This window comes from Pichia membranifaciens, assembly GCF_001661235.1.
Source record: "Pichia membranifaciens NRRL Y-2026 unplaced genomic scaffold PICMEscaffold_5, whole genome shotgun sequence".
Taxonomy (NCBI): Eukaryota; Fungi; Ascomycota; class Pichiomycetes; order Pichiales; family Pichiaceae; genus Pichia; species Pichia membranifaciens.
In genome coordinates, this window is record NW_017566986.1 from 141,709 (window position 1) to 168,828 (window position 27,120).

Sequence of the window (27,120 nt, forward strand, 5' to 3'; positions counted from 1 at the left end):
TTCTTTAGGGTTGGACCATAGAAGGGTCGAAAGTCAGAGAGGGAGGGAAATGGATGGGAAGGGGTCTACAAGACAAGCGTTCCTTGCAACAGACATCAGGTGCAGCTATGGTGGTAAGTATGGCCAAGCACGGGAAAGTTCGGAGAAGGAACATGAATACTAACGGGGGATGCAGTTACCGATTATTATAGGGATTGGGGTGACGGTGGCGGCGTTGACGGTGAAGGCGACGGCGAACGCAGTGGCCCGGTGTCACAGGTTGACGCCGGGGGAGATTGCCCGTCTGAACGGGCTGGTGGTGGGCGGGGCGGCCGGCCAGTTCCGGGTGTGGCCGGCGAACTCGCCGTACTGGCGGCGGTTCCACGACCTGGACGGGCAGATGCCGTACGGCGGCTTTGACGGCAAGATGGGCAAGGAGGAGGCGCTGGAGATCCTTGGGTTTGGGCGGGAGGACGTGCTGCGGCGGGCGGTGACGTGGGACGAGATCCGGCGCAGACACCGGCAGCTGATGATGGGGAACCACCCGGACAAGGGCGGCAGCAAGTACCTTGCCATGAAGATCAACGCCGCCAAGCAGATGCTAGAAAAGGATTACAGGTGAACTATACAAAACACGACGATATATAGAGGGACAAATGTACTGTAAAGGACGGGCGGTGCAACGCTGCGGTGCCGGAACTACGCTGCCGCGTGCGCCATGAGCGTCTTGAGGGCAGCCAGCCAGGCGACGGTGCTGCTGCTGGCGGCGTGCGTGTCAGCGAACCTGTGCAGCAGGTCCACGACCGCAGCGTCGTCGATGCTGTGGCTGGCGGCGTCCCACGCGGCGAAGAGCCCGTCCAGGAACACGACGTCGGCGTCCTTCTCGAGGGTCCGGCTGTCGGCAAGCGTTGCTCCACACGACGTGTGCTGTTCTGCCGGAAGCGTGGACGCTGCTGCCACAAGGGCGTCGATGCGGCCCTGCACCCGCTGACGGACGCCGTCTCTCTGCGAGACCGAGCAGGCCGTCCGTGTGGGCGGGAGTCTGGACACGCCGGCGCCGGAGCTGGTCGCAACGCTCGTCGCAGAGCTCGGCGACCTTCCTTGTTCGCCCAGATGGCTCACATGCACGGGGCGCCTGCTTCTGCGGCCTGCCGTCTTCCTACCGTCGCCCGACAGGCTGTGCGGCAGCACGGGGCAGTCGTTCCAGCCCTCCATCGAGGACGGCGCAAACTGGTACGACGAGGAACTGTTCTGGGGGGGCATGTGCTGTGTCTGCGGAGCGTCTGGACTGCCGCTGCCGCTGCTGCTGCCGTTTCGTCTGCACACTTCTCTTGTGCCCCGTGTCTCTTGAGGGAGACGTGTCCCGACCAGAGACACACCCGGCTCAACTGTCGAGCCCGGCCAGCGCGGCCAGCGCGGCCGCCAAGACGGTGTCTGTGGAGGGACGGGCCTCCTTGTCCACGGTGAGGGCCTGTTGGACAAGGGCAGTGGTGAGGTCGGAGTAGGCAGGAGTGTCCGGGTCGTCAGGGTCCTGGTCCGGGAACGACCAGCGGCCGGCCTGGACGGCGAGCTTGAGGTTGGCGCCGGAGCGGCGGACCTCACGGACGAAGGGGTTGACGCCGAAGAGCATGGTGTAGAGGAGGCAGCCGAGGGACCAGACGTCGACCCGCTCGTCGAAGGAGTCGTTGGGCCGGACGTCGAAGAGCTCTGGGGCCCGGAACTCGGGCGTGGAGTTCTCGGCCACCAGCTCCTGGAAGGACACGGCCTGGGCCCGGGAGGTGATGTGGATGCGGGCGGGCGAGCAGGAGCCGAGGTCGCCGATGACGGGGGTGCCGTCCCGGGCGACGAAGATGTTGTCGGGCTTGAGGTCGTAGTGGGCGTAGGGGACGGCTTCGGCAAGCTGGGTGGTGCCGGCGGCGGCGGCGGCGCCGTCGTCGTCCGGGGCGTGTGGGGCGTGTGGGGCGTGGTAGCGGTGGAGGGTGAGCACGCCGCGGCAGACGGCGACGAAGAGACGGAGCACGTCGTGTTCGGCAAGACGCAGGCCCGGGTCGAAGATGGTGGAGTTGACGAGGTCCTGCAGCGAGCCGCCCGCGTAGTAGGGCAGCAGGATGTAGATGGACCGGGAGCCGTCCGGCTCCTGGATCGACGACGAGTCCAGCGCCCGGATGAGGTACGGCGACCGGAACTGCCCGTAGTACGCCACCTCCTTCAGCGCTCTCTGCGTGGACAGCGTGGAGATCGTGCGGATCTTCTTGAGGGCGTAGCGGCCTCTGGCGGCCCCGGAGCTGCACTGGACAAGGTAGACGACGGAGTAGGACCCTTCGCCGAGCACGCTGAGCAGCTGGAAGGACGCCGAGTTGATGCGGATGGTCGGCGTCGTGCTGAGCAGACACGGCAGGCAGCACGTGAGGAGGTCCATTGGCGGGGGGAGCAGCACAACAACGGTCTTGGGCCTCCAGAGCCCTTGTCCTGTGTCCTCTTCCATCTCTTCCACCTCTTGTGCTGTCGTCCCTGCCCTGGCAGCCTTATCTGGCAGCCACCCAGCAGAGGCCAAAGCGCTGAGCACAGCGACGTTTCGCGCGGTCGGCCAGCGGGAGAAAGTGGTGAGAAAAGTTTTGTTGAAGAGGGGAGGCAAAGAAGAAGAGAGGACGGAGGGCAAAGACAGAGAGGAAGAGAGAGGAAGAGTAGAGTCCGAGTAGAGTAGGAGACCAAGACAGAGCCAGAGATGTCGATAAGCACCAACACACAGGGCGCACAGGGCGGGGGAAACAACTTGGCGCTGATTGCGTCGCATTCGCACATCAGCGGATTGGGTCTGGACGACCACTTGCAGCCAAAGGAGACGTCGCAGGGCATGGTGGGCCAGCTGAAGGCCCGGAAGGCGTGCGGGGTGATCCTGAAGATGATCCAGCAGGGCAAGATTGCCGGTCGAGCGATCCTCCTTGCAGGGCCTCCGTCGACGGGAAAGACGGCGCTTGCAATGGGTCTGTCGCAGAGCTTGGGGGCAGACGTGCCGTTCACGGCGATCACGGCGAGCGAGATCTACAGCAAGGAGTTGAGCAAGACGGAGAGCCTGACGCAGAGCTTCCGCAAGAGCATCGGGATCCGGATCAAGGAGGAGACAGAGGTGATCGAGGGCGAGGTGGTGGAGGTGCAGATCGACCGGTCGCTGACGGGGGGCCACAAGCAGGGCAAGATCACGATCCGCACCACAGACATGGAGACGGTGTACGAGCTGGGCAACAAGATGATCGACGAGCTGAGCAAGGAGAAGGTGATTGCCGGCGACGTGATTTCGATCGACAAGGCGAACGGCAAGATCACGAAGCTGGGCCGGTCGTACACGCGGGCCCGGGACTACGACGCCATGGGCGCCGACACGAAGTTTGTGTCGTGTCCCGAGGGCGAGCTGCAGGTGAGAAAGGAGGTGCTGCACACGGTGTCGCTGCACGAGATCGACGTGATCAACTCGAGGCAGCAGGGCTTCCTGGCGCTCTTCAGCGGCGACACGGGCGAGATCCGCAGCGAGGTGAGAGACCAGATCAACCTCAAGGTGGCCGAGTGGAAGGAGGAGGGCAAGGCCGAGATAATACCGGGCGTGCTCTTCATCGACGAGGTGCACATGTTGGACATCGAGTGCTTCTCCTTTGTCAACCGCCTGCTCGAGGACGAGTTCTCGCCCATCGTCATCATGGCCACCAACAGAGGCATCTCCAAGACCCGCGGCACCAACTACCGCTCGCCACACGGCTTGCCCTTGGACCTGCTCGACCGGACCATCATCATCCAGACCGAGAACTACTCCGAGGAGGAGATTGGCAAGATCTTGAGCATCCGCTGCGAGGAGGAGGAGGTCGACATCCACGTCGACGCCCTGCACTTGCTCACCAAGATCGGCACCGAGACCTCCTTGCGGTACGCGGCCAACCTCATCAGCGTCAGCTACCTCGTGAGCATGAAGAGACGCTCCGCCCTCGTGGAGATCGAGGACATCAAGCGCAGCTACCTGCTCTTCCTCGACTCGTCCCGCTCTGTTGCGTTCTTGCAGGAGAACGAGTCCCACTACATCGACGACGCCGGCAGGGTGTCCTTCGGCACGTCCTCGGCGGCTGCCACGGCCGTCACGGCCGGCGACAAGATGGACACCGACCCCTAGCGAGGCCAGGGCGGGACGCCTCTTTGTAACATATCTGCGTTTCTGTATCTAGTACACGTTTAGAGTTAACATTTACCTATTTATCTGAGCGCTGCCGCTGCCGCTAGGCGTGTGACCGCTGCTGCCGCCGCTGCTGCCGCCGCCGCCGCTAGGCGCTGCCCTTGGTGTTGAGGATCAAGCCGATGATCATGCCGTACAAGCCCAACACCTCGGCGAAGATGAGGATGAGCACGATCCCGACAAAGAGCCGTGGCTGGTGCATGAACTGTCTCACGCCCTCGTCGCCGACAATGCCGATCGAGTACCCGCTGGCGAGACACGCCAAGCCGACGCTGAGGCCGCAGCTCATGTGCATGAACCCGTTGAAGAGCGTGTAGTTTCCGTCCGGCGCTAGTCCGCCCGCAATGAGCACCGCCACGACCAACCCGTACACGGAGAGGATGCCGCTCATCACCACGGGGATCAACGACCGCATGATCAACTCGGGCTTGAACGTGCCGATACCGGAGATCCCGATGCCCGACTTGGCTGTCCCGATGGCTGCTCCGAGACACGAGAACACCACTGCAAAGGCGCAGCCGGCGAACCCAAAGAAGGGCGCAAACGCCGGCGCATACTCGGACTTGCCCAGCGTTGTGGTGAAGACTTCTTCTGCTGACATGGGTGTGCTGTGTGCTGTGCTGTGTGCTGTGCTGTGCTGTGTGCTGTGTGCTGTGTAACTGAGCCCTGCTGCCTGTTCTGAACTGGTGCTTTCGCTGCTGTCTGCTGGGATTACTTTCGCTGCGCTGTCAATCCGCTGCGCTGTCGAGCCAACTGTCGTCTGTCTGTGTCCAGCTGTGCAGGCTTGTCTCCTCCTCTGCTGCTCTTCCCTCTCCTACACCCCATGCTCTTCCCCCTCCTCCTCCTCCTCCTCCTCCTCCTCTTCCACCTTCGTCCCGCTGAGCTTCCTTCATGGCGAGAGCGAAGCAGCCACCGCCGCGGGCCGGTGCACGGGTGTGTCAGGCCCGCGGACAGAGGCGTTGTTGATCTTTCGGACGTGTTCCGGACCAAGGGTCAGAGAGGTGCCGGGCTCAGCAGAAGAGCCGGGAACAGCAGAAGCAGCACCAGACACACACAGCAAGCATGGAGACACGACCAGGCGAAGGGTCCGGGGTGCACGTGAGCCGCGGACAGGTGGAGGGGATCCGGGGGTCGCTCGAAAGACACATGCAGAGCCGGCTGGCAGAGCGGTTGGCTCAGCTGGCAGACGAGGACACGGAGACAGAGACAGAAGACCGGCGGGAGCTGGAGAGACTGCTGGAGACGAACGTGGAGGGCCGGTTTCTGGACCGGCTGGTGCAGGAGCTGTGCGGGGCGTGCGTGGTGGACGAGGACGGCGGCGGCGACGAGCACGAGGGCGGACACGCCGAGGCCCGCAAGGTCGAGCCGTACGACTTCGCCCTCAACGACCGGCTCCGCACCACGTACCAGCACTTCGAGGACCTTGTGCAGGACACCTGCCAGCTGCGCCGGGACGTGCCGCCGCTGCTCGGACAGGCCGTGCAGCAGCGACTGGCAGCGGACGTGGGGCTCGTGCACGGACTCGTGGCTGCCCGGACGGCGGCCACGGCCGCCGTCCTCGCCGACACTGCGGAGACGGCGGAGACGGCGTCCTGTGCTGCTCCGGCCACATCAGGACCTGTTCCGCTCGACAACGTGCTGCACACCCTGCTCCACGTCAAAACCGCCGTCGCCCAGACGGTGCTCTCGGCGGAAACGATGGCCCGCGTTGCCCGTTTCGAGTAGCACAGACGAAACGAGACACGCCAGAAAAGACCGGACGGGGCCGTGTGCTGATGTGGTCTGGTCGGCCAGACGCCGGCAGGACGTCCACAGCGTTGCCCTCTCTCCGGCTTCACACTCCACTCGACACCGGCATCATGGTTACTGCAGGCGTCCCCCCACACCCCTCGATCTTCTCCCGGTACCGGGCGCTGGTGGCATCGAAGCTGCCAGCGCCTCCGCTGGCCGTCATCAGCACAGGCGTGTGTGCCTTCATGTGCGGCACGTACGTCTACTCCCTCTTCAACACACAGTTCGTGCAGAGCTGGGCGCTCAGCCCCAACTCCCTCATCGTCGAGCACAAGGGCGTCCTCCTCAACGCGTACCCGCTCGTGCACGAGTCGCTGGTGCACCTGCTCTTCAACGTCATGGTGCTCCACCACACGCTGTCCGAGTTCGAGGTCTCCCACGGCTCGCTCCACACAGCCATCATCCTCAACACCCTTGGCGTCGTGACCGGCATCGCGTACACCATCACGGAGTACATCCTCGTGCAGCTGGGCCTCGCCAACGCCGCCATCCTTGACACAGCCATCCTGGGCTCGTCCGGCTGGGTGTTTGCCTTCATCACCGCCCACTGCTGCCTCAAGTCCATCACCTCCCCAACAACAAACATCTACGCCTCCTACAACATCCCCACCTTGCTTGTCCCGCTCTTCTACTTGGCCGTCTCGGCCGTCCTCGTGCCTAACTCGTCCTTCCTCGGCCACCTCATCTCGATCATCCTCGGCGTCCTCATCTTCAAGGACTTCTTCAGCTTGATTACCATTCCGCCGTTCCAGGCCCTCGACCGCATCGAGCGCCTCGCCATCTTCAAGTGGGGCATCCGAACCTTCTTCCCGGCGGACTACTTTGTGTGGTCGTGGGAACACGAAGTCAAGTCTTCCCGGTACCTCGAGTCCAACTTCCACAGCGTCAGCCTCCCGCTGCACCACGGCATTGGCCCTGGCGCCAGCACGGCTACGGGCACGGACCCTGTCACAGGCACCGGATCCGGCACGGTTGCTGAGTCCGTCTTGGGCAGCCTCGCCAACGCCAGCAGCAGCAACGTCAACATCACCGACAGCGTCAGCAACACCAACACCAACAGCAACAGTGCAAACGCCAAGGCTGCGACGGCTCATTTCGAAGGTCCTGGCGAAAAACTAGGCTCCAACTTATAGATGTCGTACTACCATAATAGTAGTCCTTTGTGACCTCTCTGCAGGTCCCTTGTGTAAGCAAATGATAATGTCCATAGACGCCATCGGCTCTCCAGTCCCGCAGCGCCTCCGCTGTTCTACTTCTAGACGGTCGATACGTTAACTAATTGGGTATACAACTGATACTTATATACGTTTCTTTATATTCATAGGCTTGTCTGTCTGTTGGTCCGCCCACCGCTTCAGTCGCTTATTTACCTTTCAAAACTCTGGCAAACTCCTCGATGTCGATCTGGCCGTCGGAGTCGGTGTCCGCAGCCTCCAACATCTGCTTGGCTTCCGCGTCGGTCAACTTCTCACCAATCGTGGTCAACACTCTCACCAACTCGGTCTGGGAGATCTTCCCGTCACCGTCAGAGTCGAAGACCTTGAACGCCTCCAAGATCTCGGCCTCAACGTCCTGCTCCTTGATCTGTCTGGCCATCATGGTCAAGAACTCGCTGAACTCGATCATCGAGTTCCCGTTCGAGTCAATCTCGTTGACCAAGTCGTTCAATTCCTGCTGAGTAGGGTTTTGGCCAAGCGCTCTCATGACTGTGCCCAACTCGCTAGGACTGATCTTACCGTCTCCATTCTTGTCGAATATCGAGAACGCCTCTTTGTACTCTTCGATTTGCTCCGGGCTCAATTTGTCAGACTGCACAAAAGAAATTTCCTGTTAGTATTCTGTATCCACATCGGTATCATCGTGCTCCTTCACCATTGGTCGCTGTTCCATAACCATTCTTCCAATTGAGCCGTCATTCTCACCCTTCTCCCCACCTCTCTCCTGCTCGCTCCACCACAAGCACCACTCGTCGCCTTCCGGGCCATACATACCATTGTGTTCTGTTGGTTCTCGCTTGCGTGACTACACCACTCCTCTCTTACGCCTGCACCCAAGCCCCCTCTGCCAGCCCTCCCTTGAGCCCATGCCTCTTCACCACTGGACAACAAACAACCGGCCGCAAGCCCACCCACGACACGCCTGCTCGCCACCGGCTGCAAGAAAGTAAGTGCGTAAGGGCAAGGAAGAGGCAGACGCGGCGGGCGGGGGGCCAATAGATAGATAGATATACGACTTTAATACGACTACAATGCAATGGACAGATACGATGCGGAAGGCGTAGAGCAGAGTGCAGGGGTAACGGAGGGTAGTAGTGGTATTAAACTAGAGAGGAAGAAAAAGAGGGGAAAAGGTGAGAGAAGAAACCAGAATATTTGTAATAGGAAATGTTAGATAAGTAGAAACTCGAGGAAAGAAAGATAGACAGAAGGGAGAAAGAAAAACAAAGGATAAAGGTGGCAGAGGATGTGCTAACCGGAACACATGGTACATGCTTCTGGGTTGTCGATGGCACAGGCAATGACCTTGGAGTTGAAGATATCGACTTCCTCCTGACCGTCGGCAGTGGAGGTGAGGGTGGTGGTCTCGATGGTCTCGACAACAGCGATCTCCTCGTTGGAGGAGTCGGTCGTGCTAGCGGTCGTGGCTGGGGAGGAGACGGTGACCGGGATCGGTGGCACCTCGTCGTCGAGCTTGAGCTTGTTGAACTCCTCACGCATGCTGGCAGGCTTGGCAGGCACAACGGCTTCGACGTCCTGCACCTTGGAGAGCTTTCGTGGAACGTACTTCTTGATGTTGATTTTGCTCAAGATGGCCTCTGTCGAACCTGCGCTTTGGGCAGAGTTCTGATCAACTGTAAATTGGATGGCGGCGGCGGCAGCTTGGGTTCTGAGATAGTACATACCGGTCTTCAACCCCTTCTTCCAGCCGTAGAAATGCATCGAGGTCAACTTGCCCATGGTTGGGTTCTTCAAGTGGATGTTCATGGATTGCGACTGGTCGATGTACGCACCTCTGTCGGCAGCCATATCGATGATGGCCTTCTGTGGGATCTCCCAAACCGTCTTGTACAAGTCCTTGATTTCCTGTGGGATGTTTGGAAGGTTCTGGATGGAACCGTTGTCGGAGATGATGTGATTCTTCATGGCGTCGTTCCACAGTCCCATCTCAACCAAGTCTCTCAACATGTATGGGTTCACGATCTGGAACTCGCCGGCCAAGACTCTTCTGGAGTAGATGTTCGAGGTGTATGGCTCGAAACACTCGTTGTAGCCAAGAATCTGCGAGGTCGAGGCAGTAGGCATTGGGGCAACCAACAAGGAGTTTCTCAAACCATGGGCTCTGATCTTCTCCTTCAAGGAATCCCAGTCCCAAAGGTCGGTAGGCTTCTTACCCCAGAGGTCGAACTGGAGCACACCTTGCGAAGCTGGTGAGCCCTCGTAGGTCTCGTAGACACCTTCCTTGATTGCCAACTCGACAGATGCTTCAAGTGCAGCGTGGTAGATGGTTTCGAAAATCTGGATGTTCAACTCCTTTGCCTCTGGGGAGTCGAAAGGCAATCTGAGGAGCATGAAAGCGTCGGCCAAACCTTGGACGCCGACAGCAATAGGTCTGTTTCTCATGTTAGATCTACGTGCCTCTGGAACAGGATAGTAGTTGACATCGATGATCTTGTTCAAGTTTTTGGCCACAACCTTGGCGATCTCGTGCAATTTCTCAAAGTTGTACCAGGAAGTATGTTCATCGCTCTCGACAAAAGCTGGCAAGGCAACGGAAGCCAAGTTACAGACGGCAACTTCATCGTTGGAGGAATACTCGACAATCTCACAACACAAGTTGGAAGATTTGATCATACCCAAGTTCTGTTGGTTGGATTTGGTGTTGCACGCGTCCTTGTAGAGCATGAAAGGAGTACCGGTTTCAGTCTGGGCTTCCAAGATCGAGTACCACAACTTTTGGGCCTTAATGGTCTTTCTGCCTCTGTTTTCTCTTTCGTATTTGGTGTACAGCTCTTCGAACTCGTCACCGTAGACATCGGATAAGCCTGGGACTTCACTTGGGGAGAAAAGAGTCCATTCCTGGTTCTGTTCGACTCTCTTCATGAACAAGTCAGGTATCCACAAAGCAGGGAACAAGTCTCTGGCTCTGATTTCTTCCTTACCGTGGTTCTTTCTCACGTCAATGAAGTCGAAGATGTCTGAGTGCCATGGCTCAAGGTAGAGTGCAAAGGCACCTGGTCTTTTGTTACCACCTTGGTCGACGTATCTGGCCGTGTTGTTGAAAACACGCATCATAGGAATGATACCGTTGGAGGTACCGTTGGTACCTGCGATGTAGGAGCCTGTGGCTCTGATGTTGTGGATGTGCAAACCAATACCACCTGCGGTCTTGGAGATCAGAGCACACTGTTTCAAGGTGTCGTAGATACCCTCGATCGAGTCATCCTGCATTGCGACCAAGAAACAGGAGGACATCTGGTTTCTCGGGGTACCGGCGTTGAACAAGGTTGGAGAAGCGTGAGTGAAGTATCTCTTGGACATCAAGTTGTACGTCTCGATGGCGCCGTCGATGTCGTCGCCGTGGATGCCGACAGCGACTCTCATGATCAAGTGCTGAGGTCTTTCGGCGATCTTGCCGTCCAATCTCAAGAGGTAGGATCTCTCAAGGGTCTTGAAACCAAAGTAGTTGTAGTTGAAGTCACGGTCGTAGTGGATCGCGTTATCCAAGACGTGTGCGTTTTTCTGGATGACCTCGTACGTCTTCGTCGAGATCATAGGCGAATGCTTGTTGTTCTTAGGGTTGATGTACCGGTACAACTGCTCGACAACCTCGGAGAACTTCTTTGTCGTCTGTTTCTGGAGGTTCGAGATCGCCACTCTGGCCGCCAACGTCGCGTAGTCTGGGTGGATTGTCGTCATGTAGGCGGCGGTTTCCGCAGCCAAATTGTCCAACTCGACTGTCGTGACCCCGTCGTAGACACCCGAGATGATTCTCTGCGTGATGGCGGAGGGATGCACGTGTTTCGTGTCCAACCCGTACGCCAGCTTCTCTAACCGGGACGAGATCTTGTCAAACTGGACAGGAACAACGCGTCCGTCTCTTTTAACAACGTTCATATTAGCTTTGGTGGTGGTGGTGGTAGTGCTGGGGAGTTGCTGCGTGAACTTGTTGCTGCTGGAACGGAGTCGAAAAAAGCCAAATCACCGCAGCCTTTTCTGAAAAGAAGAAGGAATAGCAATGAGCACAAGAACTAGTGAGGGCAAGACAGGAGGCAAGCACGAGCCAAACCCAGAGCCAGACGCCAAACTGCAGCGGAGCACGACACGAAAACCGCAGCAACCCTCTCCACACTTAAATCCGTTACAGGCTGCCTGCCTATCTCAGACACGTAAACACGTCCGAAACGGGCGGGTGGCAAAACAATCAGAGACTTTTTTTTTTCCTTTCCGACGCGTCACGAATGGAGACAAGGGCAAAAAAATTTAAAAAATTCAAAAAATTCAAAAAATTCAAAAAATTCGCCGATCGACGGACCAGCCAAACCCTCTTGTGTTGCGCACGTGCTTTGCATGAGGGTTGGCGCGTTTTTACACCACCCCGCACACCGCTTTTTAAACAGCGGAACACCGTCCCGGGCGCGCGCTTCCCCTCGCCTCGCAAAATCTGTCTTGTTGTGCCAGACACCGTGCCTCGCTGCCTGCCTGCTAACCTGCTGCCCGCAGTCTCTCCGTCGCTCTCACCGTCCCGGACAGGGAGAGAGTATTATCAACACTCAGTATAGACCGCCATAGTAATTGGAGAACATTTTCAGGCATCGACAGGCATTATTGAAAATCTCTTCTGGATTTTAGCTCTGTTGGATTCCGATTATTTTGTTTCCTCTCCTTCCATCACCAAACCAGAGATCAACACACACAATGGCTAAGGTTTCAAAGGGTATGTACAGCAGCAGCAGAGGAGCTGGAGACAGTGGTGTCGAAGTGAAAAAGAAGTGAAAAAGAAGTGAAAAAGTGAAAAGGCTGAGCGTGCCAGAGAGCCAGCAGGTTCCAGAGTGCAGAGCACGTTTGAAAGGCAGAAGAGTACCAGATGACCCGCAAAGACAAGAGCATGCAGTTCTTTTGCTGCCGAGATGACAGCCTCGTACTGGAATAGTTCCACACCGTACACAGAGAACACGCCTTCCCTTCAAGACAACAGACTGGCGTTAGGACCTCACTTCATTCTACTTCACTCGGCTACGGCGAGGCACCGCCACTACTCCCACCACTACCACCACTAAGACTCATATACTAACATTTTTGCTCACCATTCGCCCTCCCTCCCCCCCCCCCCATTTTGTTTATTACAGACGTTTCTTCTTCTAGATCCAAGTCTAGAAAGGCTTACTTCAATGCACCATCTTCTGCTAGAAGAGTCATGATGTCTGCTCCACTTTCAAAGGAATTAAGAGAACAATACGGTGTCAGATCCATGCCTGTCAGAAAGGAAGACCAGGTTGTCGTTGTCAGAGGTTCCAAGAAGGGCCAAGAAGGTACCATCTCCTCTGTCTACAGATTAAAGTTCGCCATCCAACTCGAAAAATTAACCAAGGAAAAGTCCAACGGTGCTTCCGTCCCATTGAACATCCACCCATCTAAGGTCGTCATCACCAAATTACACTTGGACAAGGACAGAAAGGCTTTGATTGCTAGAAAAGGTGGTAAGTCTGAATAAATAATTTATATTATTTGATATATAATTTATACATATATTAACCTAATTTAATTGTTACATATACAGTAACTATGGTCCGTTATACCTCAAAAAATCCATACACGCATGCCTAGAGCTTCTTTGCCAGTGTGTAGTATGTCTTGAACTCAACCTCAATCACATCTTCTAACTCCCACTTGGTCGTCTCGTTTAGCCCCTTGTAGAAAACCGAGCTGACTTTATTGTTCTCGTCGTGCTCTGCATTCCACTTGTGGGACGAGCTCCACGTATCCGCATAACGGAGAAACTGATCCAAGGTGAATGACTTTGTCAACTTGAAAGCCTCGTCATCGACCTCGAAGTCAACGTCTTGCCCTCTCAGTCTATCCAACACCTTAACATCCCCCTTTAGAGGATCCCTGTAAACGGTAATCACATCGCCCCAGCATCTGGTATCATCGTAGACAAGACCGTTGGCCTCCTTGCATAATCCACGTAATTTGCTTCTACCAGGCTGTTGCCAATAAACTCCCAACTTCCCCTCGGCTTCATAAACAAACGATTCGTAAAAGTCGTTCGCCGTTTCTATCTCCTTCTCGTGATTTCCCGGTTTCTCAACTCCAGTGAAAACCGGGTCAACGTAGCCCCAAAATGCAAGTACCCCTGTTGTTGGTTTCAAGATTTGTTGCATACAATTGAGCCAATCTTTACTCTTGAGCCAATGAACACATTCTGCGGCAATGACTATATCAATCGATGCTTCGCCGACAAGATCGGTCAACCCTTCACCACCAGCCTCAAAGTACAAGAGTTCAAAAAGATTTGCATGCTGAGCTCCAATTTTGCCAATCACATCAATCAGGTTCTTCTTTGCCTCCGAAAGCATATTCGAAGAAACATCAGTGACAACCAATCTGATCTTCTGTACATTGAGTTTCTTCTCCTCGACTAGAGTTGCTAAATATGGGATGATAGTGACCATGCATGTTCCTGGACCAGCACCAACATCTAGAATTGACAGTATCTTCCCATCCTGAGAGTTCTTCACCAAATTTGCAAAATCGAATATGTATTTAAAGAAATCGAGCGAATAAGATGGTCTGTACAGCGAATAATCGTGTGACTGGAAAGATTTAGCGGCAAAGGCTGACATAATGAATTTGGCTTTGCAAGTTATCTTCCCTTTCTAGTTGTAGCATGTAATAGGCATCTTTTGGGATTGACTGTAGGCTAGCTTCCGAGACTCAAGAAATGAGGATAACGCGTATCTTTGCCGCCACCCCACATTTCCAGATGGTGCGAACTTGTAGATAACCGAGTCCGGAGCGAAAATAAAGATTTGTGTGGCGTCATGAAAATAGGTCAAATTAAACGTAAAATTTATAAAAAGGGGAGAATGAGAAGGAATAAATAAAATTATATGCAAAAAATTTATAAAAGAAGAGAGAAGAGAAGAGGAAAAAGTTGAAATGGAAAAAAATAGGGAAGTGGAAAGTGAAAAGTAAAGGTAAAATTTAGGACATCAAAAAATCAAAGGTTAAAATTAGAAAAGGGAAGAAAGTGTAAAAAGGAGTTGCAAAGTAAAGAGGGACTTCAGAAAGGAGTAAAAGAATAAAGGTAAAAAGTGAAATATAAACAACTAAAAAAGAAAGTTAACAACTTAAAAAATTAAAAAGTATAAAGGATACAAGATGTTGAGGTGGTATTTCAGTGAAAAGTGAGGGAGGAAAAAACAAGCCCAAATATGAAAGTAACAAATGAATGGAATTGAAGGATTGGGATTCCCAATGGAATCATAAGATCGCTGCCATTGCCTTCTGTTGTTCTCTTGCCCATTTTGCTGTGTCTCTGGTATTTTGGGAATATCTAGGATTGTTTTTGGCCTTCTTTAAGAAAGTGGTAATCCACTCTTGTTTATAATATTCTAGAGGTGTACCTTGGAAAATTTGTGCTATGTCACCTAGTAGACCAACAGCTGCACGGTAGACAGTATCATTGTTACATAACAGTGGATTTGCATATATCATGGTGAGGAAGTTGAAGAGTTGTGGTAAATAGTTGGACAAAGGTGCAGGATTATCATGTAACCCAGCGACAACACCAACATAAGTATCCAGGACAGATTCTTGAAGCGTTAAAATGAATTCTTCAGTCTCAATTGTGTCATCAGTTGGTTGAATGGACTGTGCACTCAAACAGATTCCCATGACAACACCCAAATATTGAATGAATTCGTTACCAATAGATGATGCAATGTCACCAAAACATGACAAAATCAATGGCTTTAATTCACGACGAATATTAACATTGGAAATGATGTTACCTAAAATAGACATAAAACCTTGGCAGTACGGAATGAAAGAGTCGCCCAATGAGTGGGAGATGTCAACAACCAAACCGATTGCAGAGTTACAAACTGGTGAGTCAACGTTTTCTAGAGCTTTTGTCAAAAATGGTAAAAATGAAGGCATATATGTCTCAAAAGATTTACCGATGGAGGAGGCAATCGCTGATATAGCCATGAAGATGTCTTCTTCGATAATTGAGTCAGCAGTCTGAATTTGTAACAAACTCAAAAATTTGGTCATTAAACTGTCAGAAACATTGATTATATCGTGGCCAATTCTTCTAATAATATTTGTCAATAAGGAGAGAATGTTGGCTTGCAGTTCTTCCAGTAAGGCCTTATCTTCAGCACTGAGCGCTCTTCTTCCAGTTTGGTATTCGGTTTGCATTGCAATTGTTGAGTCCAATCTGTTAATACTTTCTGTTGCAATTGCAGAAACTAATGGGATATCATTGGCGGCACTGAATAATATGAAAGTGGATAGCGCTTCGTAAGCTGACGTTCTTGAGGAATGTTCGTTGTCCGACTTAGAAGAAACTTCAAGCAATGCAGGGATGACAGTTGGGAAATACTGGGATAAGATGGTTGAATCACTTGAAGCATGGTCACCACACAATTGTTCTGTCAAATTGATTAATGTCCAGCAACAGTTAGTGGCCACTTTTGGATGATCCTTGAGCCCTTCAACTAAGGCCTTCATGATTTCAGGCAACATAGTATTAGTATCAATCGCATCTACAACCAATTCTGCAATTCTACCCAAACACCAAGAAACGGTATCTTTGACTTGCAAGTTCTCATCCTTGATTAAGGAAAAGATAGGTGGCAATGCTTGAGAAATCAAACCTTTCAATTCATTTCTATCTGGACCATCCAAAATTGAGCCGAACGCCATGACAGCAGCTTCTCTGTTTCTCCAGCTGGAAGATCCAAGGTTTGCTTCAACAAACTGTAAAGTTGGCTGAACAACATAGTTGGTGGTATCTTGTGCAAATAGCTGCAAACATGCAGCAGCAGCCATTGCGACGGTCCAATCGTCATCTTCAAAGTCTTCATTCTGTCTTGTGAGCAAAGACAAGAGAACAGGTAAAACGTCGGAAATAGCAATTAATGCAAAATTGAAAGAAACGTAGTCATCCTGTGGGTTTTCAGTAGTCTCTCTGTTTATTTGAATATCTAGTTCTTCTTCACAGATGGTACTCCAGAACTCAACTGCCATGCAAGAAACACGATCATCTTTGCTCTTCATACCTTCAACAGTTAAGCTGTATAGTGCCTTTTCCATATAAACACCCATGTAGTCATAGTACAAACTCATAATTTTGGCTAGAGCACCAAAGGCAAGAGCTTGTAGTTCAAAGTCAGAAGATGTGGTAGCTTCACATACCACTTGCATGATATAGTTTCTTTCGCCTTCCCTTTGGAAATTAGCTTCAATGAATTCCAAAGAGTTCACTAATGCATTAATGGCGGTTTTTCTCACAATTAAAGATTCTTCAGAGGATTGTGCACCTTGTACAATGGCAATAAGGATACCGTTGGAGTATCCAGCAACCACTGAGTTGGTAGGGTCGGCAGATTCGCAGATATAACCTATGGTCAATAGTGATGCTCTTTTGACGTGGACTGGTTTTTCGGGCTTTGTGTTTTCAACAATGATATCGATCAAGTCGGGCCATTCCGATCTTGGCAACTCTATATCTGCAATAGCGGCAACCAACGATGCGGCTTGGTTTGCCACTCTATCGTCGCTGGAAAGCAACGTGCTCAAGGCAATCTGCTTGAAATGGGTTTTCGTTGGTTGATCTATCTGAATCCATCTTTCAGCCTGGTGTTGTTTCTTCGCTGAGTCCTTGGATGTCAATTGATTTTTCACATTCAAGCCTGCCAACATTCGAATCTCGGTTTTCTTTGATTCATCGCCAAGTACCTGTATCGAGAGTCCAACATACTGAATCCAGTTTTCCTCTGCAAGCTTGCTCAAATCCAACTCTGCCTTCTGTCTGTCGGCAGGGTTGGGGTTCAAGATAGCATTCTCCAATAGTACACTAATATCCATGGTGGGCGTATTTCAATTGCAAACCTCTTAGTATATAAAAAATGTTTCTAGTACTGACAACGCCAAGAAAAAATTTTGAACCTTTATTCGTTCTTTTTTCTTAACAGCACTTGACACTATTTATGATAGTTCTGAAGTCCTCCAACAACGGGAAATGGTTTGTGTGGCTTCCAGAATAGGAAAAAGCTATGCACTTTCTTACAAGTCACAAAAGGCTAGAGAGAGGTACACGTCAGAAAAAAAAAGTAGGAAAAAGTAGCCTGTACGGGAGAAAGGCCACCCAAAAGCGAACAAAAACACATCAACAAGAGCAGAACCGGCCAAAACCGCCATCAGAAAAACAAATTAGCGGAGGAAAAAATTTTACGCCGATCGTCCGCAACATGTTTTTTTACCCTGCCCCTTGGAGCTGGCGAATGAGTTGCAACTGCTTGCCCACCGAGCCCATGTTCACGGTAGGGATCCACTCCCGGACGTCAAGACACTGTACAAACTGCGAGAGTTCTGCAAACGAGGAGTGCTCGCTGTAGGGGACCTGTATCTTGCGGACGGTCACAAAGTCACCGCGGCTTCCGCCCACGTTGAACCCTCGTTCAAATGAGTCGACCATCTGCTCGATCTGCGTTTTCACAGGCTTGGCTTCGGCATTGTTGCCAGCGCCTTGCTTTGCGCCGTACCCGTACGTCCAGCCTGTCGGTACTACTACCATGATCGCCTTGTATTTGGAGGCGTACTTTTTCAGGTACTCGACCATCATATCTTTCCGCGTCTTCCCTAGAGGGAGGAGATGAACTCCGCAGTTCATCCCGTCGTCTGTGTTCAACCTCTGAGTGAGTTCGTCCCATTCGTATTGCTTTAAGATCTCGTACTTTTCTTTTGGGCAGAAGATGCCAGTGTTCAGGGCTTTTGAGATCCCTAGTGCAAGCTTTTCCTTGCCTATTGAGTAAGTCCCTATGACTACCAAAAACTCAGAGGTATCGAAGCCGTGGGCTGCACGGGATCTGAAGAAATCAACCACCCGTTGTTGCTTGGATTTGTGAATGGCACACTTTTGCTTTATCCATTCACTCGTGCTGCTAACAACTTCGCTCTGGTTTGGGAAGGTGTAGGTTGGATCGAGATAGGTTGTATCTAGGTAGCACTTGTCGAAGCCGGTCGGGTATATTGCACTCAATTTATCTATCATGTCGCTGCTGGCTCTAAAATCTCCACAGTGTAAATACCTCGTGCCTGAGCATTCGACGACGTAAATTCCCGCTCCGGGACAATGGTTGGCGTCATATACAGTCACCTGAACGTCTGTTCCTGGGATGCTGGTCGGCACGCCATAGTTCTCTAAAATAAACATCCTCTCCTGCGGAAACTTGAATTTGAGCTGCATTAAACGTGATGTTATCGGAGTGCATATTATGATCTCGCCATTGTCCCAAGATTTGCAAAGCCCGCCATAGTGGTCCGAGTGGAAATGCGTCAACAAATAGATACTGATACTTGCGTGAGGAGAATAACAAAAGGCATCGACAGCAATGACATTCTCTTCTCCGGCGGAGGGGAATGATAGAATTTTGTGATCTGGTATGGGAGGTTTAACCTTTCCTGACCTTCGCCTTTTTTTCCCCTTATCTGGCTGACACAGTTCATCGGGGGCTGTTTCTAAATTGACTTTTTCAAAACCTGTTTGCTCTTCCTTTATTTGTCGTGTATCTTCTTGCGTTGTGGTACCAGATGGTAAGGTAAGAGGTTCGAGAAAGGTCTCTCCCTCTACCTTGACTGAATCAGCGGTTTTCGGACGTTTCTTCTGTGGTGAGGCTCGTTTCCCCAAAGGAGGGTCTATACATCGGTTGACGTGTACCGAGCGTGCTTCAAGAGTATATCTGGTAAGCTCAAATTCACATATCGGGCAAAACATCTCTATACGTTCTTCCTTTTTTGTTTCTTCTTCGATTTTCACTACAGTGGGCGTGGAAACCGTTGTTTGCTGGTCATTTCCAACGGTTTTTCTCGAGGACATATACTCAAATATAGATCGCTGCTTGTGCACCATGCTGGGGACATTATTGCTTAAACATGTGTGGCCTTACTAGCTGTTTTTAGACAAGATCCTCCCTTCGGTACTTTCGTGACGTACATAGTAACGCCTTTAAAGAAGGGCCGAAGACTTTTTACGTGAGGACTTTTCAGACGCGGGTGGAGCAGATAGGCCCCTCTTATCTTGAGAACAAGTACGGTCTAGTAAGAGATACTATTGATATTATCTAAAAAGAATATGAATTGGTATATATGAGAAAGCAAGAGCTTTGCAGACACAGGAACTTTTGCTAGTTCAATAGTAATGCTTTTGGTCTCCTCGGGAGATGCTATAGTTCCTCTTTTGAGGAACATACATATGTTTATGCAAGGTTTATGCTAATAATCATGGTGATGATGATGATGATGATGATGATGATGATGGTGCTAGTGCTGGTGCAAAATCAAATGCAAGTTGGAGACTGGGCTTCTTGGGAATCAACCTCCTGACACCGTCACGTCTTTTGTTATACCAAGAGCAACTGAACCATTTGTTGGTGATGTCCAACTTGGTATCGCATGAACACCTGTTGGCAGCTCTAATGGTGAGATCCTGAGGACACTGGAGATACGGATCGTGCTGATAGCCGAGATCCTTGAATCTTGTTATCTGTGGGTATTTTAGGATCAAGGAAAGGATGAGCGTACGGACGGGAGCATCACCCCATCGCTCGTAGAAAAAGCCATTGTACTTGTCGAGCTCGTTGAAAAGATAGCTGTATTCTTTGGATCTGAATGTGTTGAGGTCCCCGATTTCGAAATTGGTCCAGAAGTGGCAAAGACTGTACGAGTTCGAGTCTACGTTGAGAATGTAGTTGGAGTAGTTTTCGTCGGAGTTCAAAAGCTCCAACTGGCAGGATCGGTCCAAAACCTCCCACAGGGAATTGAAGAGTGTCGGAATGGTCTTCGAGTACTCTAGCATTGAAATGGTGAACCCGTAGCGGAAGTTGTTGTCGACCATGTGCCTGAAGATGTCGTAGGGGATGTCGCAATGCAGCTTGACTCCGGGCTCAACGCGCCAGAAGTAGTCGTATTCGAGCAAGAGGGGGTGCCATTGGAAGAAGCCGGACTCGAATCTACACATCTTCCTGTAGCTGAGCGAGTCTGCGTATGGGTAGGGGCCCTCTGGGTCCGCCATCACACGGGCGATGTTGGCTTCCATGACGTGTCTGTCGACAGACTCCGGGATCTCCCACATCTCCTCCGAGATGAGTCCAAAGCGGGCCGTTCCGGAGACCGCGTTGGACACCAAGAGCTTGAAGTTGTCGTCAAAGGGGTTGTCGTTGAGAAACACCCAGTCGTAGTGGTATCGGTGGTTGAACCGGGCCTCGTAGTTGACGATCGTATCCAACAGGTCATACAAATCCGAGTTGCGGCACAGGGTGTAGAGCGTGGAGTTAGTTAGTTCCCCCGAGGGTCCACCCAGTGCCGTTGCCGTTACTGCCACAGCAAAGAGTGTCTGAAACACCAGCACCAGGTGAGCCAGCCCCGTCCCTACAGCTCTCGAAGGAAACACAGTGTTCATTCAGTTCAAGACGATTCGATCGGCAACGAAGGAAAATTCCACAGCGTCGCAGATCCTTCCTCTGTGCTGTCGATGATGATGGCGCAGACGGAGATACTGCAGCTATGATCAGGCTTGTGTGAGCTGGCACCCTGCTGACGCTGACAAGACAGAACGATGTACGGTAACGATGACGTTGATGCAGGCCAACCAGAGCCAGGGGCACAACTTTTGGAATTCAGGCCGTCCAGGTCCAGAACAACGAGGCTTGTGTAAACTGTCGATGGCCTCTTCCAGAAGTCGATGGGGTACGCCAACGAGAGCAGCGGGGGTGATCTGCCGGGAGAGGGGGCTACAAAAATTGGCCCTCGACAGACCCCTAATGACGACACAAAGTGGTCATCGGGAGGGTGCCGTCGGCGTATCTCTCCCGGCGCCTCTCCTGGGTTTGTCCCGTGTCTTAGAGTCTGCTGGGGGTGCAAAAATAGAACATCCTGGCTGAGGAACCGACTGGAAGCCGACAGAACGGCCGGGGCAGCAGAAGCACTTGCCGAAAAGGGACACGGAGCAGATTTGGCGGGCTGACGTAAGCAGGGCACATGTAGGTGCTTATGTCAGCGGCCGTGGGATGCCGGTGAGGCGGGCGGCAGGTGAGCATTCGGGAGGTTAAGAGACCTGGCCAGGAGGGGTAGAAGGGAGGCAAAAGAAGGGGGCAGCGGGCAGTGGCAGAGACAAGAGCCAGCAAAAAGAGTCAGAGACAAGCTGACGATGAGCGCAGCGGAGAAACTCAAGGAGTTCCACAAGAAGGTTCCCGTGTGGAAGCAGTTGTACTACCGGTGGCGGTCGCTCAGAGGAGTGCCTTTCCGGCGGAAGTTCTTTGTCGGGTACGACCTGGACGCCAACACGTACTGGGAGTTCTTCCTCGACAGAGGCCAGGTGCGTGGGCGGCGGGTGGTGCAGCCGCACGAGCCGCAGAAGATGTTGTTCAGCTACTTCGACAAGGTGCCGATCCAGTGGGCGCAGTGGTTGAAGTACGCCCGGCGTACGCCGCCGTCGATCTACGACCTCATTGCGGACCAGGAGCGGCTCAAGAAGCTCCAGATTATGGCGAGCTTCCGGGACAGCGAGCAGCTGTACAACCGGCAGCTGAAGGAGGAGAAGATCGACCAGACGCTCCAGAAGGAGCTGTCGAAGCTCGAGGCCGCGTCGCAGGAGAAGGCCGAGAGCGCTGCGAAGATCGTGCAGCGGTCCGGGTTCGACGCCGACAAGAGCATTTCCCACGACAAGATCAAGCACGCCAGCGACGCCAAGCTCCAAACTGACGCACAGAAGCAGGAGCAGGAGGAAGGCTCGGGCGCCAACCCGTGGGCGGCGGCAGACGCGGCCGCGTCGGGCAAGAAGGACACGCCTGAGAAGGCCTCTGTGAAGCCGATGAGACGATGAACTTTTGCTGTGGGGTGAACTGTGTCTGGATCCAACCGGCTCCCTTGGTGGTCCTGTATATATATATATATGTAGTATAAACTCGCATGTGTACCAATGCGGTAACTAAGCCAAGCGGTGACATGAATTTTTCTCCGGATCAAACGCGTAAGCAAGAGAGGCCGGAAACGCTTAGTTGAAGGGGAGATGAGGAGAAAAGACAGGGTCCAAGGTACCGTGCTGTGGCCGCTCATTTGGGATGCACAACAGCGGGTAGCTGTGTCTTGTGACGGACAAGTACCTCGCAGTAGCCATGGACCTCCCGGTGGACCTACGACATCTCTTTTTGGCGTGGATGCAGGCTGAGCACGACGTGAAAGTCCAGTTGAGAAGTCGGGTGGCTCATACCTACTACAACGCCATGAAGAGCCTCAAGCAATACCCGAACCCCATCACGCATCCACGAGCCTTGTTGGACTTGAAGTTCTTTGGTGATAAGCTTGTCAACGACATGACGTCGAAGCTGCAGTCATACTGCAACGAGTACGGCTACACCTTCCCGCAGCTGCCACCAGAGTATGCCCCGGACAGTGTGGACGCAGAGAGCCAGAGCAGCAGGAAGTCCGCCAGCAAGAAGCGGAGCCAGGCCAGCGCCAACTCCAGTGACGACGCCGACGCCGACGCCGACACCGAAAACAATAACGCCGACAGCGGCACGAGCCGTCGGGCGAACAGCCGTCCAACCAAGCGGACAAGAAAGAAGAGGTACATCCCGGAGATCAACTCCGGAGGCTATGCAATCCTGATGGCTCTCAGCATCTACGACAAGCACGAAAACGGGATGACAAGAAACGAGATCGTCAAGCATGCCACGCAGTACTGTACGTCGTCATTCCAGGCGAACCCGGCAACGGGGAACTTCCACTCGGCGTGGGCCAGTGTCAACACGTTGATCAAAAACGAGTACGTTCTCGCCGAGGGGACGCCCAAGTACTATTCTCTCACAGACTTGGGCAAAGAAGTGGCTGAGATCTTGAAGGAGATGTTCGAGAAAGCAGAGGGTACGCCGGTTGGCCCCAGATCAAACCCAAGCTCGTTGGCGGCGGCAAATCAAGCGAGCGAGAACGCGACCAGCAGGTCCGGTAACATGAATAACAGCATGCGAAATAATCCCTTGGCAAGCAGTTCTCCGAAAGATCTGAGGACCGCTGTTGGCAGTCGTGACCTCGGCATCGCCTCATCAAGCCCGTTCCGTGGCGGAGGTTTGGATGACATCAGTGCGATCAAGCGGAAGCAAGTGCACCCTGCAACGACTACGGCAGCGGCAACAGCCACGGTGACAACAATGATGTCGTCTCCGTTGGCAAACATCAAGCAGGTGGCCAGCGAGAGCAGTGGCAGATCTGAGTATCAGATCTGGAAAAGCGGGAGTTATGATATTAAATTTTTGTTGGACAACAGGGAGGTCTTCTCCAAGCAGGAGCGGGACTTCTTCAGCAGCGCGTTGAAGGACATGGGCATCAATCTCGAGGTGAGGGCCTTGCCCGTGGGCGATGGGACTTGGATCGCAGTGAACCGCCATACAAAGCAGGAGACCACGCTAAACTTTATCTTCGAACGTAAGCGGTTGGACGACCTTGCCGGGTCCATCCTGGACGGCCGGTACCGGGAGCAGAAGTGCCGCTTGGAGCGGACAGGCATGGAAACCATCTTCTACATTGTCGAGGAGCAGACGGGCTCGGACATCTCTGCCTTTGCGGATGCAATCAAAACGTGTATCTCGATGAACACCACCTACTCTGGGTTTCATACGATGCGCACAAAGGACCCTGACCAGACCCTGGCCCTCATCAGCGACCTCACCAACCTTATCAACAAGCTCTACAGCAGCAAGACATTGCTCGTATTGGAACCACGCAGTTTGAGCACCCAGGAGGAATACAAACAGCTTCTCAGCACGATGCGGGCCGAGTTCAGTGACAAGGAGGTCGTCTACAGCTACAACACTTTCCACGAAATCATGGGCAAGACAGCGCTCACAAGCGTGCGAGAAATGTTCATCCGCTTCCTCATGACTGTCCGTGGGGTCAGTCTCGAGAAGGCCAGTGCCATTCAAGCTCAGTACAAGACTCCCCGGGCCCTAATATCGGCATACCACCGCTGCCACGATGAAGCCCCTGACGGTAGCAGGTGCCGGGAGCTTGTGCAACACGCTTTGCGAGAGGAGGTTGGAGTGCGACGCGTCGGCAGCGCATTGAGCGCGAAGCTGGCCACTGTTTGGTGTCAGCGATGTTGTTGTTGATCGGTTTATTATTAGCGGACGACATGCGGGTACCGCTTCAGGCTGGGCGTGCCTGGGCAGGGAAGCACACTATCTTTTCCTTTGTTTTTGTTGTGCTCTTTGCTGTTTTTGTAGCCTTTTCTGCCGTCTTTGCGGCTGTTTGTTCTCGTGCTTGCCTGCTCTTGTATCTCCCGTATCTGTGTACTGGAGAGTTAGCAAGCTTTGAGCAGTGTCAAAGCTCAATATTCGATACAGCTTCACTGCTACTTGTTTGTGATAAACTTCAGAATAACAACGATTCCAATAACAAAAACACCTCAGATCGTAACTAAAGAACAGAAATATAACCAATCAGTAGTCACACATCCAACATGATTTTCAGGAAAGTTGCTATGGTGAAATTTTCACTTGTAGCTCTTTTTCTTGTCCTCTCCTTCTATGTGTTTACCTACCACAGTGAAAAGTTGCAGCCACACTACAACAACCTAAAGTCCCAAATCAACTGGAACAAAGATGATGCATCCAAGTCCGATCCTAAGGGTGCATTAAAAGCGGATTCTGAGAAGACAGATGCACCTGAATCTGCATCTGAACCAGCACCTAACGCGCAAATTGAGCCTGCACTTGCACCGGCTCCTGTTGTAAAGCCAGAAGACCAAGTAACTCCAGGGGATAGCACTCCATACTCATACGATCCGACTAAGCCAGAAAAGGAACACGAGAATAAAAACTACTTTAGTCACATTGAACCTGTTGACAATGATGCCGAATTCGACCCTGCGCTTCATCCAGACTGGGATGAAAGTCGGAAAGCGATCATGGCATACGTTAACAGTGAGGCCACCACTGACAAGAACTTGAAACTGCGTACCAGTTTGTTTGCAAAGATTTTCGAGTTGATTGAAGACTCTAAGCCAACTGTTCAGCCTTTAAAAGAGTACAAGGATGGCCACTCGGGTGTTCAGTTTGTCCACAACGAAGAAACTCCATTTTACACCAAGGACCAGTTGCTTTCATTTTTGGTTGTCACTGAAGATGAAAAGAAGGATTTGATGAAACACCACGAAACATTGGTCACCAAGCTACTAGACTCATACCCAGATAATATTTATGAACCGGACTCCAAGGGAATTGTGTATGTTGGAGGTAACAAGTTCTCATGGTTGACTTTGATTTCTATAATGAACTTACGTGCAATTGGCTCAAAGTTACCTGTTGAGGTCCTGATTCCAAAATACGAAGAATATGAGTTGAACATCTGTCAAGAAGTTTTTCCTCACTACAATGCTAAATGTATCTATTTGCCAAAATTGGTTGGCGAAAAAATATACAACGAACACGACTTCAAAGGTTACCAGTATAAAAGTTTGGCTCTCGCGTTATCAAGTTTTGAGAACGTTCTGCTACTTGATGCTGATAACACTCCTTTGAAGGACCCAGAATTGCTTTTCTCTTCCAACCCTTTCAAAGACCATGGTATGGTTTTGTGGCCAGATTTCTGGAAACGTACCACTCATCCTTACTTTTATGACATAATCGGTATCAATATCGATGACAGCAAACGTCGTGATTACGGTTATCATGAATACGGTCACTACTACAAACCTATTGCTCCAGAAGGCACTGTTTTGTTCCACCAATTAGATCACACAATGCCTGATCCAACTAGTGAGTCAGGTCAAGTCCTGTTTTCAAAGAAGAAGCACTTCAAGTCTCTGGTCCTGTCATTGTATTACAACACTTACGGTCCTGATTACTACTACCCATTACTTTCTCAAGGTGCTGCAGGTGAAGGTGACAAGGAAACATTCCTAGCTGCTGCTCACGCCCTGGGTGAAAGCTACTATGCCGTAAAGAAACATGTCATTCCATTAGGTAGGTTCAGGGATGGTAACTTCCATGGTAGTGCTATGGGTCAATACGACGCTGTTCAAGACTATGAATTGTTTAACAAATATGCCGAAAGCACGGAAGACATTGGGGACCGCCCTGACTTCTTCTTTGTGCATGCTAATTTCCCAAAGATGGATCCATGGAGTCTAAAGAAGGACGACATCATCTATGATGCTGCCAAGGATGAAAGAAACCGTTTGTTTGGTGAAGGATTCATCGATGACGCCAAATACGATTTCGAGCTTCAAATGTGGGGGTTCATGAAGGACCTCCTTTGTGAGCAAAAGCTCGAGTTTATCAACTTCTCTAACGAGGACTTAACTTCAGACCGCGTGTGTTCCGAAGTACTTGAGCAATACAAGTACTTGGAGTCCACCACTAAAAAAAATTAGGGCTCTGAGTGAGGTACAGGAACGAACTTATTCACCACGAGCAGAACCTGAATCGAAAAATCTCAGAAAGAAAAAATCAGAACCAAAAGAATAAACCGCAAGCATTGAAATATGAAAGATGACAGATAAATCACAAAGAGAGAATGCCTGATTTTATGCTTTTGATACTAGGGTTGTGTATATACTTTTTCTTTACTCTTCATTTCTACGTGTTCTAATTCTAATTACGCTTCCACTTCTACTTCCACCTCTGCTACTTCTATTTCTACTGCTTCCAGTTACTTTCATGTATACTTTATTTCCGCTTCTTCAGCTTTTCTCCTAGAATTTTCATCTTTTCTTGAACCATCATGTCTACTATTTAATTCGTCGAAATCGTTGATGATGGAACTGGCCTGTATTGTATTTTTCAGCACCGCATGAGATGATATGAGCAAGAAAGCGGGGACATTCGTCAGTAGGCTCACGGTAAAAGTTAT

General features: G+C 51.8%; 15 protein-coding genes across 15 annotated transcripts; 7 read left to right on the plus strand and 8 right to left on the minus strand.

The window, feature by feature from the left end:
• Window positions 1-169: 169 nt before the first annotated feature.
• PICMEDRAFT_73714 (hypothetical protein) lies at window positions 170-601 on the plus strand (the record flags this gene model as incomplete). Its single annotated transcript, XM_019164561.1, has 1 exon — window positions 170-601. One exon carries the CDS (start codon window positions 170-172, stop codon window positions 599-601), a length of 432 nt encoding a protein of 143 aa, XP_019016022.1.
• Window positions 602-1,402: 801 nt separating this feature from the next.
• PICMEDRAFT_25453 (hypothetical protein) lies at window positions 1,403-2,350 on the minus strand (the record flags this gene model as incomplete). Its single annotated transcript, XM_019162393.1, has 1 exon — window positions 1,403-2,350. A coding segment is annotated over one exon (948 nt), but the record flags the coding sequence as incomplete, so codon positions are not given.
• Window positions 2,351-2,704: 354 nt separating this feature from the next.
• Window positions 2,705-4,135, plus strand: PICMEDRAFT_73716 (hypothetical protein; the record flags this gene model as incomplete). Its single annotated transcript, XM_019164562.1, has 1 exon — window positions 2,705-4,135. One exon carries the CDS (start codon window positions 2,705-2,707, stop codon window positions 4,133-4,135), a length of 1,431 nt encoding a protein of 476 aa, XP_019016024.1.
• A 148-nt stretch (window positions 4,136-4,283) lies between these two features.
• On the minus strand, window positions 4,284-4,796 carry PICMEDRAFT_59776 (hypothetical protein; the record flags this gene model as incomplete). The annotated part of the gene is made up of 1 exon (XM_019163388.1): window positions 4,284-4,796. One exon carries the CDS (start codon window positions 4,794-4,796, stop codon window positions 4,284-4,286), a length of 513 nt encoding a protein of 170 aa, XP_019016025.1.
• Window positions 4,797-5,341: 545 nt separating this feature from the next.
• On the plus strand, window positions 5,342-7,119 carry PICMEDRAFT_73718 (hypothetical protein; the record flags this gene model as incomplete). The annotated part of the gene is made up of 2 exons (XM_019164563.1): window positions 5,342-5,650; window positions 6,211-7,119. The coding sequence occupies 2 exons, from the start codon at window positions 5,342-5,344 to the stop codon at window positions 7,117-7,119; spliced, it is 1,218 nt and encodes a 405-aa protein (XP_019016026.1).
• Window positions 7,120-7,348: 229 nt separating this feature from the next.
• Window positions 7,349-7,980, minus strand: PICMEDRAFT_12670 (hypothetical protein; the record flags this gene model as incomplete). The annotated part of the gene is made up of 2 exons (XM_019159955.1): window positions 7,349-7,795; window positions 7,978-7,980. The coding sequence occupies 2 exons, from the start codon at window positions 7,978-7,980 to the stop codon at window positions 7,349-7,351; spliced, it is 450 nt and encodes a 149-aa protein (XP_019016027.1).
• Window positions 7,981-8,454: 474 nt separating this feature from the next.
• Window positions 8,455-11,100, minus strand: PICMEDRAFT_35427 (hypothetical protein; the record flags this gene model as incomplete). Its single annotated transcript, XM_019162943.1, has 2 exons — window positions 8,455-8,532; window positions 8,587-11,100. 2 exons carry the CDS (start codon window positions 11,098-11,100, stop codon window positions 8,455-8,457), a joined length of 2,592 nt encoding a protein of 863 aa, XP_019016028.1.
• Window positions 11,101-12,331: 1,231 nt separating this feature from the next.
• PICMEDRAFT_36243 (hypothetical protein) lies at window positions 12,332-12,697 on the plus strand (the record flags this gene model as incomplete). Its single annotated transcript, XM_019162994.1, has 1 exon — window positions 12,332-12,697. A coding segment is annotated over one exon (366 nt), but the record flags the coding sequence as incomplete, so codon positions are not given.
• PICMEDRAFT_17433 (hypothetical protein) lies at window positions 12,551-13,880 on the minus strand. Its single transcript, XM_019161600.1, has one exon. It carries the CDS (start codon window positions 13,827-13,829, stop codon window positions 12,807-12,809), a length of 1,023 nt encoding a protein of 340 aa, XP_019016030.1. The 5' UTR covers window positions 13,830-13,880; the 3' UTR covers window positions 12,551-12,806.
• Window positions 13,881-14,469: 589 nt separating this feature from the next.
• Window positions 14,470-17,082, minus strand: PICMEDRAFT_73722 (hypothetical protein; the record flags this gene model as incomplete). Its single annotated transcript, XM_019164564.1, has 1 exon — window positions 14,470-17,082. One exon carries the CDS (start codon window positions 17,080-17,082, stop codon window positions 14,470-14,472), a length of 2,613 nt encoding a protein of 870 aa, XP_019016031.1.
• Window positions 17,083-17,191: 109 nt separating this feature from the next.
• Window positions 17,192-19,159, minus strand: PICMEDRAFT_17435 (hypothetical protein). Its single transcript, XM_019161601.1, has 2 exons — window positions 18,757-19,159; window positions 17,192-18,705 (listed from the first exon to the last, which is right to left on the minus strand). The coding sequence occupies exons 1-2, from the start codon at window positions 19,124-19,126 to the stop codon at window positions 17,474-17,476; spliced, it is 1,602 nt and encodes a 533-aa protein (XP_019016032.1). The 5' UTR covers window positions 19,127-19,159; the 3' UTR covers window positions 17,192-17,473.
• Window positions 19,160-19,304: 145 nt separating this feature from the next.
• On the minus strand, window positions 19,305-21,117 carry PICMEDRAFT_17436 (hypothetical protein). The gene has a single exon (XM_019161602.1). It carries the CDS (start codon window positions 20,672-20,674, stop codon window positions 19,496-19,498), a length of 1,179 nt encoding a protein of 392 aa, XP_019016033.1. The 5' UTR covers window positions 20,675-21,117; the 3' UTR covers window positions 19,305-19,495.
• On the plus strand, window positions 20,816-21,330 carry PICMEDRAFT_156389 (hypothetical protein). Its single transcript, XM_019160902.1, has one exon. It carries the CDS (start codon window positions 20,957-20,959, stop codon window positions 21,236-21,238), a length of 282 nt encoding a protein of 93 aa, XP_019016034.1. The 5' UTR covers window positions 20,816-20,956; the 3' UTR covers window positions 21,239-21,330.
• Window positions 21,331-21,451: 121 nt separating this feature from the next.
• Window positions 21,452-21,868, plus strand: PICMEDRAFT_23750 (hypothetical protein; the record flags this gene model as incomplete). Its single annotated transcript, XM_019162321.1, has 1 exon — window positions 21,452-21,868. A coding segment is annotated over one exon (417 nt), but the record flags the coding sequence as incomplete, so codon positions are not given.
• Window positions 21,869-22,586: 718 nt separating this feature from the next.
• On the plus strand, window positions 22,587-26,641 carry PICMEDRAFT_36401 (hypothetical protein; the record flags this gene model as incomplete). Its single annotated transcript, XM_019163002.1, has 5 exons — window positions 22,587-22,696; window positions 22,796-23,136; window positions 23,338-24,278; window positions 24,569-24,629; window positions 25,170-26,641. 5 exons carry the CDS (start codon window positions 22,587-22,589, stop codon window positions 26,639-26,641), a joined length of 2,925 nt encoding a protein of 974 aa, XP_019016036.1.
• Between the last annotated feature and the right edge of the window lie 479 nt (window positions 26,642-27,120).

Excerpts from the sequence above, each read along its gene's own strand:
- PICMEDRAFT_17433 (XM_019161600.1), bottom strand. The coding sequence starts at position 13,829 with ATGTCAGCCTTTGCCGCTAAATCTTTCCAGTCACACGATTATTCGCTG.
- PICMEDRAFT_17435 (XM_019161601.1), bottom strand. The coding sequence starts at position 19,126 with ATGGTGCACAAGCAGCGATCTATATTTGAGTATATGTCCTCGAGAAAA. Across the intron at positions 18,706-18,756 it reads AATAAAGGAAGAGCAAACAG|ATAAGGGGAAAAAAAGGCGA; the intron begins GTTTTGAAAAAG and ends TGTGTCAGCCAG.
- PICMEDRAFT_17436 (XM_019161602.1), bottom strand. The coding sequence starts at position 20,674 with ATGAACACTGTGTTTCCTTCGAGAGCTGTAGGGACGGGGCTGGCTCAC.
- PICMEDRAFT_156389 (XM_019160902.1), top strand. The coding sequence starts at position 20,957 with ATGGGGTACGCCAACGAGAGCAGCGGGGGTGATCTGCCGGGAGAGGGG.